At 42.1% G+C, this 10,957-nt stretch overlaps 1 protein-coding gene across 1 annotated transcript in view; it reads left to right on the top strand.

Moving 5' to 3' along the window:
• The window catches only part of MPDZ (multiple PDZ domain crumbs cell polarity complex component), a 132,269-nt gene that overhangs the window by 108,511 nt on the left and 12,801 nt on the right, over positions 1–10,957 (top strand). Inside the window, exons 44-45 of the mRNA XM_018556477.1 lie at positions 6,021–6,107; positions 8,563–8,659. Coding sequence (XP_018411979.1) covers positions 6,021–6,107; positions 8,563–8,659 — 184 coding nt within the window. The remainder of the gene's footprint in view (positions 1–6,020; positions 6,108–8,562; positions 8,660–10,957) is intronic.

Raw genomic sequence — 10,957 nt, forward strand, 5'->3', positions numbered from 1 at the left:
GGGGGGGGCTCACAAGCCCTCTGTGTGATAGCACATTGGAGGTGACAGATTCTCTTTAAGGTTACATTAGAGGTCTTTTAGTGTCACTTTTCCCTAGTGTCACTTTTCCGCTTCAATAGTTTTAGCTGGGGAATGACAAGCAGTGGCTGGGAGCAATAGCCAGCCTGCTATTAACTATTGCAATAGCAGGCTGGCTGTTGCACTCACGTGCTGTCAATCAATAGAGGAGGGAACTGAAGGAGAAAGTTCTGCTTAAGTTCCTCCTCTGCTGATTGACACCTGGCAGTGGGCAAGTGCAATAGCCAGCCTGCTATTGCAATTTAAAATAGCCAATAGCAGGGTGGCTACTGCTCCCAGCTGCTGGATAGGAGACTTGACGCCGGCTTTCTATCACCGGCAGCAGTGGGGGGAACGGGGGCAGCAGTGGAGGCACCGGGGTAATGCAGACAGTGGTTTCTACTCCACACTGGGCGCCGGCTGCAGCAGTCTGTGTCCCGTCTGATTCCCCCTTCATCTGCCAATGCAGGTGGGGAGAGCAGCATGGATCGAAGGTGACACAGCCCGCAGCATGCAGTAGGTCCCAGCAAGGAGAACGAGGAGGGGGGAATTCAACTAATAGATAATGAGAATCTTTGACAACGATTGTCATTATTGATTATCATTAAATCAATTAGATGTTGCAGCCCTACGTTGATGTATACTGTCCAAATAATAGGTCAGGGGTATACTATATCAAATGACTTAAAGAGGAAAAAGGGAAAAAATACTAGAGTGTGCATTTTTTCCCCAAAGTTAACAATAAGGCATGTAAGAAAGAAGGGGTTAGTTTGAGTTCGACTTAAAGGAGAACTATGAGGCGAGTGAAAATCACTCAGTCTCATAGTTCTAGCCGACCTGTGACAATTAAACTGTCACAGGTCGGCTCAGTAGATTGGGAAGTAAGCAAACACATACAGTCGCTCGCTCACTTCCCGATCTATCCCTGCAGAGAGTTGTGACTGTCACTCACGTCTCCCTGCAGAGTTCCCCGCTTCCTGCTCCGATCCTCCAGCGCTGACTGGCGGAACGGACAAGGGAGGGGGCGAGCACACCTGGCTCTGCCTCTAGATAGGCAGAACCAGCTGTCAATCCCGCAGCTGGGTGGATCTCAACAGCTGTGGCGTCTCAGTATACCACGAGCTACAGCTTGGAGTGACGGGTGGACGCTAGTTTGTGTCCTCCCGTTACCCTTAGGAGAACTATGGGGAAAAGCCCTGACCCCATAATTCTCCTTTAAGGAGCTAAGGTCATTATTAAAGCGCTGTGCAAACTATAAATCCTGTATAATAATAATTATTTGCATATTTCCTTTCCGGTCACTGGGGAACATTTAAAGGTGTAATATATATCATACTTAGAGACTGTATTGCATTTTGCATATTCAACATTAATTTTGTTATTATGTAGCAAAACCGTAACTACCCAGTATAGCCTTTTCTATTCCAAGCAAGCTTCAGTTTTTTTGCTGGTGTCCTAGGCAGAGGTGTCCTAGGTCCTCTGCTGAGAAAAGGCTAACCTTTCTTTTTACTAGCTATTTTTGTCTTCAGTCAAAATTCTTCTTTTAAGATGCTGCGCTAGAATTTATATGCACCTATCCAGATCGGAACTAGCTTTGGAGGTGTTACCCGGACTCTGTTGAACTGGTAGAGTGTAGGGCAATCCTAGAATGTGACCTTCAGGCACTAGGCTCTGCATTTGGCACTTTCCAGACCTTAGCGTTCTGGTTAGCCACAAAGCCCTTTCTAGGTCCAATATATATCTGTTACGGAGACTGGAGGAAACCTAACAAGGTGTTCATTCCTCCAAGTGACTATCAATCTTGTACCCATTTGAAATGGACTGCCCCTGCTGGAGATCCAACAGTATCCCATCTTAACATAGCTTTAGCCATCCCAGTGAAGGAGTCCCTGTGTTCATGGACCCCATGACAAACAGTTAGAGGCCCTCTGTAAAACCATGTTCAAACCCAAGCTTGGCAAACAGACCATTCACAAATCCTAGACTTTCAAGTCACTCATGCCTTGAGATAAGTCTTGTCAGCATAAAGATGCACCCCCACTTTCCAAAGTAGTGAGATATCTGTTAGCTTTTGTGGACATTTTGTCAGCCATGCTTGGGTAAGGAAAGGGGTTTTCAGGGGGCTTCAAGCTAGATTTCTTCTCTGCTTGGTTCATGTCTACCAGCCTACCTATTTAACTGCACAGATTAGCAGATCTTCATGCAGTGCTTGCGGGTCTTCTAGAGCAAGGGGCTATTGTCCAAGTACCCATTGCAGACTTGTTCACAGTCCCCAAACACAAGTTACAGTCACCCCCCCCCCCAAGTCACAGTTACTAAACAAAAAGGGGGGCATTTTGGATCTCAAAGCCCTAAATATCTTCATTCTGGCCCAGAAATTCTGCATGGAATCCTTCAGGTCTGTCATAGCCTCTCTTCAGGAAAACTTTCTATCCTCCAGTCAGAACTAGTCTGGAATGTGACCTTCGGGCACATGGTGCTTTTCAGACCTGAGTGTGCTGGTAAACTGACCCCTGCATTCTAGAATCTGGCAACCGTATAGTTAAAGGGTCTATATCAGAGTCCCCTTCAGTTCGATTGAGTGACCTCCATGGCAACTCAGCACTTTATGGCCAGACTCATCCAATTCCTCCCACAATGTGACCTTAGAGGCTCTAAGCGTGCTTCAGCACCTTCCCCTGCAGAGTATATCTCTTACCATCTTACGCCTTAATAGAGGTTCGGCCACCGGTCACTGTGACTATCTCTAGATTTGAGTCCCTACAGCCTCTGAAAAGACTGTCTTTGAGACATCATAGTTCTCTGCCGTCACCGCAGAATTGCAAGGGGTAATTTCCAGCCTTATTGATGCAGTGCATACTACCCTGCATTTGAAGAACCAGCATGTTGTCCCAGGCTTAGTCTTTTAGAGCTCCCACAGCTACAAAGACCACTCACAATTCAAGGTATTCCTCTGTGCAGACTGGAGGCACCCTGAAGGGTCCTGAGCACCACCTGAGAGTGTGTTGGGACTGTTGCCCCTTGAGAGGAAATTTGTAAGACAGTGGTCTACTTCCGCTGTGCATCCACCTTAACAGGAAAACTACTAGACCGGGAAACTTTAGCTTTGATGTCTTGTTACAAGCATCTAAGCTTATGTCCGCAATGGGTATTATGTCTATACAGATGCACAGAGCACTCTGGTTACTCTGTTTGGACACTGATGCCACATCCATAAAGCATCTGACTCACTAAGCATTTGAATTGACAGACGTTGTCTCTTCAGCCCTACTCTGGATGCCATGGGAGGCTAGAGTGTACTCCTGCCTTAACATAGGAATTCTAGGTCAGCTGAATCCCTTCTACTACTGCACTAGCACCTACCTTACTCCCACTCAACTCATAGAGCTTGAAGTCAGAGGTCAGTTAACTCTGAAAATATTATTATAATATTAATATCTCCTCTGTGGTACTGTTGCCAAAGAGGTTCCTCTATGATACTGTTTTATGATATAGGCCACAATATGTTTTTTAAAACATATGAAATGGGATTAATATACCCTGGACAATATAAAAAATAATGCTGAATTATGTTTTTTAATAAAATTTATTGTAGACATAACACATTCAGAAGTATGGTTGCTAATGTATTACTTTTAACCCTAGTAGCACAGAAGTGATTCCCTTCAGTTAGAGAATATTTTTGTAAAATCCAATGTTATTTGTAACCTGCACATAGAGGATTTTCTCTTTGTTTAATGTGAGCTCAGAGGTTTATAATCCCTGTAAACAATAATCAACATGAACACAGACTATCAGTTACTGGTCTGTTTGCACTTAATTCTTTTGGCACCTTTTGTCTTTACCCCCAAATGTGCACCATCAACTGCAATTTCTCTCCATTAGACCCTATTGTTAAATCATGAAAACTAAGGGAGGAGGCTTATTAAAACAAAAATGGCTTCAATAGAATGGCTGTAATCATATATTCAATGACTCAGGAGATCCATAACTGGATAATAATAGCAAGTTACATCTGATGACTCCAGATGGCTGAACATAAAATAAAGAGCAGCAATAACTGTAATCTCGAAAGGCCTTGTTTAATAATCCTATTGATTCCCCATGTGGTTATTTTAGGAGACTGCAGCCCTGACTGAACCAAAAGTTGGTCTGGGTATCCTAGGCAATATAAGTTAAGGATTACGGACCCCTGTTTGCTCAGTGCTGGAGGCTGCTGTATAAATTCAATAATACATGCTTTTATGCTGTTATTGTGAAACAGTTTATTTCTTTGCATGCACTGAACTGTTTTAGAGAATAGGCTAAGGGAATTTATCTCTGGAGGGCACAATCTAAACAACGATTTGCAAGCATATGTACCTAGTGATAGAGCAGATGAGACAAGGACAATAGGAATATAGAGCTTATGTTCTCTCGCTCTGCAGGGGAAATGTAAATGTAATTTAAATGGCTCTAGTTATAGGGTCTTTTTTCAGTTCTTTTTACATTGGCTGGCAAGTTTTGTTAAACTAAGTTGTCCAGATTAACCACAGTTGGGTCAAATATTTGAGGGTGTTAGCAGATGATCTCGCCTCTGTTTTAGTGTGTTTTGGCAGCTTACTAGAAGCAAGTTCACAAAACAAACTATTAATCATAGGTTCTTTCTATAAAAACAAACAAAATACTGATTTGGTCAAGTTCATTCAGATTTTCTGCTGGGGCTCATCATTTCCTTTTCTAAGAAAGTTATATTTTTATTTAACAAACTACTGGTCTAACTGGTAATCTTAAAATGTTAGCAGCATATGCACATCACCTATCTATATATCTACAGCAAGCAACAACCACTAACACATAGTCAAAGATAACTCTTCAATTTTATTTTTTTCAATTCTAAAAATATTTTGTTTTAAACGTATAAAAGCATACAAAAGACAAAGTCTCGATGTAACAGTTGCACAACAAAAGTTATAGAGATGCACATATTAAATCTAGAACCATGTAGATATTGTACTACAACATAAAAGTGAAAATGTCAGGCCCTATGTCATTGCAGTGGGCCGTTGCTGCATAAGATATGTAAAGCATGTATTACATAGACAAGTTAAGAGAGCATATGCATCCCCATCTCTGCTTCCAAACAGCTGAGAAAGAGTTACAAGGGAAGTTTTAGAGTTCTGTGTCAAGTAGGCCACACAGGGTTATACAATGTCTTCGGATTAGTACTGTTTAACTCAAAAATCGTGTGTGGTACATGGCCTCAGGAATGGGGAAAGTAGACATAGAAGTGCAAAGAAGAATAGAGAGAATTCGAAAACAGGGAGAAAAAGTCGGAGATGGCCCAGCAAAAAAATAAAATGTCCATTTGCAATTGGATACTGGTTGAATTATGTGGCACAATTGCTGTTTTCATACAAAGGCGGTTTGTGGCGGTGTGTTTGGGTGTGTGTGGATGTGTAAAGGGCAGGGACTTTTAAAAAAATAATGTTTTACTTTTTTTTTTTTTAACAAAAGCTGTGATGGAACATGAAGGAGATAGTACCTTCAGCGGCCCATGGAAGTGATCCTGAATCACTTCCAGTGTAAAGCCGACAGTAAGCACATTCTACTTATAGGGCATAAGGTGGCGGCTGCAAAAAGATTAAATGTACATTTTGCAAATGTAGATTAAAGCCCATCCAAAACTTTTATTTTAGAATTGGGTTGATCAGGGAAGAGTTAGAACCCCTGTCAGTTTCCTATCGCTATCTGTGTCTCTGTTGTGGGGATTGCCCTTACTTTCTATTCAGGTGACTGGTGTCAGCATATGATAAGTAAGTAATTTTTACAAGGAGGCAGTAATACCAACTGTTAAGTAGAATAAGGCAGCATGAGAAACGTTGTCAGTTTTCATTGTTGTCTGTCCCAGGAATGATGTGAAGGAAAATCTTGCCAGCAGGGGTAAGGGGGCAGTTTCACTTTTTAATATGTGTTTCTTTCAGTGTTCTTTAGGTACAGTAAAGCTAGAAGTTGGAAGAATAAAAGCTGGGCCTTTTCACTCAGAACGAAGGACATCACAAGGCAGCCATGTGAGTATGAGACAGCTCAGTGATTAAAGGTGGCAGACATTGCAGTAATGTTACGGAGTAGTCTGGTTAGTGGTAACACATTTTAACTATTTAAAAATAGCTCTTTCCCAACAAATCAAGATACAACAGTATATTTTTATTATGTGTTGAACAGAACTTCAATATGTAGCAGTCTATAATTTGTTACATCCCCTCTGCTAAAAGCTTTTGCTCTTATTTTAACATTGATCCTGGGCTCTCTACCTAACCATGGAGAGAACAAAAAAGCAGTCCCATGACTGGCTTCTTTTTCATTCTCAGACTGGTGGTAGGAGTTAGGTGGAGCCAGCACAATATTGCGGTAATACCCACTGCAGTAGTGATTGCCATTTTCAGACATAATGCCTATTTGAATCATACACACAGCTTTGTCTAAATGTGAACAGTACAAGACAGTAAACCAGTTGCTGTGTGTTACATGTGTTTGCGGTCTGGATCACAGTGCACAGAATAAGGCACTATTCTGAGCTCCCCTACCATACTCCTTACTGCTCCTGTATAAGTGGGTAATACAGCACACGTGGTCACCTAATACAGAAAAGAACGCAGCAAGTCAGTTGTGTTCACTGAGAAACAACACATAGAGAGCAATACAACAACATACAGTACACTGTCCGCTGCAGAGGAGTATGTGAGGGAGCACAGGGAGGAGGAGGGCTCCCTGCAAAAAACCTTTCTCACCAGAAGAAACAAGCTGCTGTTACATGTGCTTGCAGTCTGTATTGCACTGTGCAGACATTACGCTCATCAACATGCCAACTGCTGCGGGGATATCCTAAGTCCCTGGATTCAATGTGTAAATGGAGGGGACGGGCTCTGCAGCTAATTCTTCCTCATCCAAATTAAACTGACTCTATGGAAGTTGTGTGCACCACAGAGAGCATAACAGCAGTGATTGACACCTCCTGTAGCCCAGGGAGGCTGGGCATTGCAAAGACAACCAGTGTACTTGCTGCAATGCCCTTCAATGAAAATTCAGAGGCACAGAGTGAGAGGAGGGTGGGGAGAAAATTATAGCCCAGTTGTTTACATTGACTAAATACATTTGTAATAAAACAAAAGTCCCAGGGCCCATTCACAACAGACGCTGCGCTAACCGCACAGCATCTGGTGTGCGGCGCCCTGGCACAGTGCCGAAGCGCTCATCCCAGCGCATCGCACAGTGTTTTTTGTTTTTTTTTGTTAGAACTTTATTGAAATGTCACAAGTGACATTACATTCAGTTCTACGGACACAGCAGGGTTCGAGGCGGTTATATTGTGTCGCATCCCACTGTGCTAAAAAAAAAGTAGTGCATTCCTTACTTTTTTCAGCGCACACCACCGCATTCCTACCTCAACGCTGTGGTGTAAATGGGCACCTTCCGTGACAATGCACATTGCCTTGTCTTGCATTGGGGCTGCGCTGAAAACAACAGCCAGCGTTGCTCCAACGCAGATGGTGTGAATGAATCCTTAGAGTTTGTTTTCTTAAAGAAATATCAACCACATTAGAAAAGCCTGTCCCGTGCCAGCATATTGTAGAGTGGGACCCTTGCTTTCTGTGGGGGAGCAGTGATCTCTTTGCAGAGGTCCAACACACCCTCTGCTGAGTCAGAGCCAGATCCTAGCAGGCTGCATGAGCTTCTTTTATTGCAGAGCTATAGGTCTGATTCAGTAAAGGGGCATGTCAGACCTCTGCACTGGTTCCCCTCAGATTGTGAGGGTCCCACTATGCAGCTGCTAGCAGGGGACAGGCTTTCTGCCATAGCAGCTTTAGAAAGAAACAGAACTGTAAGACTTTGCATACCTTTTATTTTGGTGCACCTTTATTTAGCTATTCAAACTGAAGGTTGAAGGCTCAATTGGGCTTTAAAGAGCAGGTTAGTTTTCCACCAAATGCCAGTGATAGCAGGTGGAGCAGAAAATGTTGAGGCTGGCGTTCTGCTTGAATGATCCCCCCCACCCCATAGTGGGCTTTATTTATCAATTTATTAATTTGCCCAACCCACAGCTAATTCAGGTCATTTTGCTTATTTGGGGCATAATTAATTTGTATGTTTAATTAACTTTTATTGTTAGTGTGCCACGTCCCACTCTTGCCCCATATTTACTGAATGTTGTATTATCCTTATATTTATCTTAATACTTTGGTAATAAAAAAGAAAAGTCAGATGCATGTAATGCTGCTTGTTTAGGTGACTAGGACAGCAGCAGTGTATTGTGTTACTTCATTAATAGTGTTGGGAACTGCCCTCTGTACTAAAAGGTCAAATTAAAGGCCCTCCACATTCATACCTGACACCCTGCCTTTGTAGGTGAAATCTTCCTTTATAGACACAGCCTTGGAACTATTTGATAATAACCACAAAATTTGTACTTGTAGTAAATATATGTGGAGTTATTTTTTTTTATTTTGCCATACTTTTTGCTTTCAGATAAGTGATGGAAGCAGCAGCTTGACATCGTTCACTTTCCCAGGGGCTGGATCTGCAGCAGCTGAACAACATGAAAGTATGTCAAAAAAGAATGAATGTAAGTTGTACAAATGTCTTAATTGAACATTAATTGGTCATTACAAAAAATCCATGATGGTACAATAATACACACACAGAACATGAAGAAATATGAACTAATATTTCCAACCCAGCTAATGGTAGCAGTTTTGCACTTTTTCTGCTGTGTGCTGCTGTTACTGTTTTATTAACAGTCCGATAGGTCTCATTATTTGTTAAAATGTAGGCTCTAAACAATATTCCTGTGTACTTGAGCCATTTCCGAAGGATGAACATGATATATATTTTGCTGCGTTTTTAAATCTTACATATACTGAATAATTTACCAATTATTATGTAAGGCTTATAATATGCACACACTGACATAAAAATTGTACATTTGTTATTCTTACATTGTAAGTAAAGACAGAAAAATGGCTTCAGTTATTATCTAATAAATCAAATAGCTATTTTTTATGAATCCCTGCTTGCGTAGTATGCTTTTATGTTGCATCATATTATGTTGTAGCTTTCTGTATGTTCTCTTTAGTAATGATGAGGCCGGACTTGGTGCAAACTCATTTAGCCTGAGTTCACCCAAGCCCACTCAAAACTGACCGCCACCCCATTCTCCTGACCCCAGTTAGTTGCAGGGAGGCGCATTCCCCGCCCTGCAGCTATGCATCACACAGAGGTGAGGAACGCCTGTTCCGCAACTGCTGTCACAGATTTGGTCGGGAGAAGCGGGTGGCAGTCAGAGTTTTGAGCAGGCTTGTGCACACTCAGTTTGTATCCAACCCAGCCTCATCACTACTCTTTAGCGCATTCAATGCCAGTCAACACAGGACATAGAGCAGGGGTGCCCACAAGGTCGATGGCGATCTACCAGTCGATCTCGTGGCGATCACTGGTAGATCGCCATGTCCTCTCCTCCCGCCGCTTCTCAGTATCTGCGAAGATTAATTTTTCATGAATTTTCAACACACTAGCTTTGAACTTTTGTATCCTGTGTATTTTCTTATACCATAGCACTGAGATTTTCGGGATACTGAAAAAAACAAACCCAAGCACAAAAGTAGTATGTAGCGTGGATTCACACGTGATACTTAATGCATACTTAATGCAAACGAACATGAAAAGCATTGTGACAATTGTTAGTAATGTCTTCCATGACTTAGAGAATATGGATCTATTTTTGCCATCTTAGTGGCTTTAGAAAATAACTTTAGTGCCCGAGTACTTCATTTGGTAATAATACTCCTGTTCCATTTGAGTTCTTTGCTTTCTTTTGCTTCACAAGCCTCTCTGTAACAGGTTATTTGTGAGGTTATGGACACGGTTGTCTTCTTATGCAGTGCAAATCAGTCTATCAGTATCACCTTGTCACATTCCCATGTGCAGTTCTCTTTAGATCTGTTAAGAACTGATTTTTAACTTTCAGGTTGCCTATTAAAACATAAATACCAACAATCTTAGCAATTATATGTTAAGTTAAAGGGTTAGAGTGTACTACAATGTGTTAAAGTCAACCATCACACAGCAGGACAATTTAAATTGAACATGCAGAACAAGCAGATGTTGCTTTCAAACAAAACTGCATGTCAAATGTTCTGTAGACCCAGAGCTAGACAGCTGAGGATATATGTGAAATTTGACTTTTCCTGTAAAAAAGGAACTAATCATCTCCACATGCCTCTGAAGCTTACCTATTGGTCCTTTTATGTTGTGGGCACCCTTACTGACAAATAGGAAGACTCAGATGGAGGGAGAGTTAATTTCCATATTTCTAGATCTACTCAGCATTAGTGATGGGCTCGGGCATGTTCGCAGCTCCACGTGCCGAGCCCACCAGGAAGCTGACAGCGCCGCAGCGCCAATCACAGGCACTGAGACATATCCCGATCTCTGCAGCTGCGGACCAGGACAATGTCTCAGTACCTGTGATTGGCGCAGTCAGCTTCCTGGCGGGCTCGGCACGTGGAGCTGCGAACACACCCTAGCCCATCACTACTTAGCATTCCGAATTGCAGTTCTACCTGAAGGAAACCTCTGCTTATGAATTTGTCATCGTATGCTTCATTGAAATTGACAGGTTTCATTTAAGTGTAAATTTGTGTGGTACCTGTTTTGGCTAGCCAAATATATTTTTTTGTGACATTTGCCCATTAACCACTTCAAGACCAGGTGTTTAGACCCCCTTCCTGGCCAGGCCATTTTTCAGTGTTCAGCGCTGCAGTCCTTTGACTGATGTTTATTCCGTCATGCAACGCTGTACTGAAATGAATTTTATACCCTTTTTTGGGGACAGATAGGGCTTTATTTTGGGGGTATTTAATCA

This window comes from Nanorana parkeri, unplaced genomic scaffold (assembly GCF_000935625.1).
Source record: "Nanorana parkeri isolate BGI_ZX_2015 unplaced genomic scaffold, ASM93562v1 scaffold239, whole genome shotgun sequence".
In the NCBI taxonomy this organism is placed as follows: Eukaryota; Metazoa; Chordata; class Amphibia; order Anura; family Dicroglossidae; genus Nanorana; species Nanorana parkeri.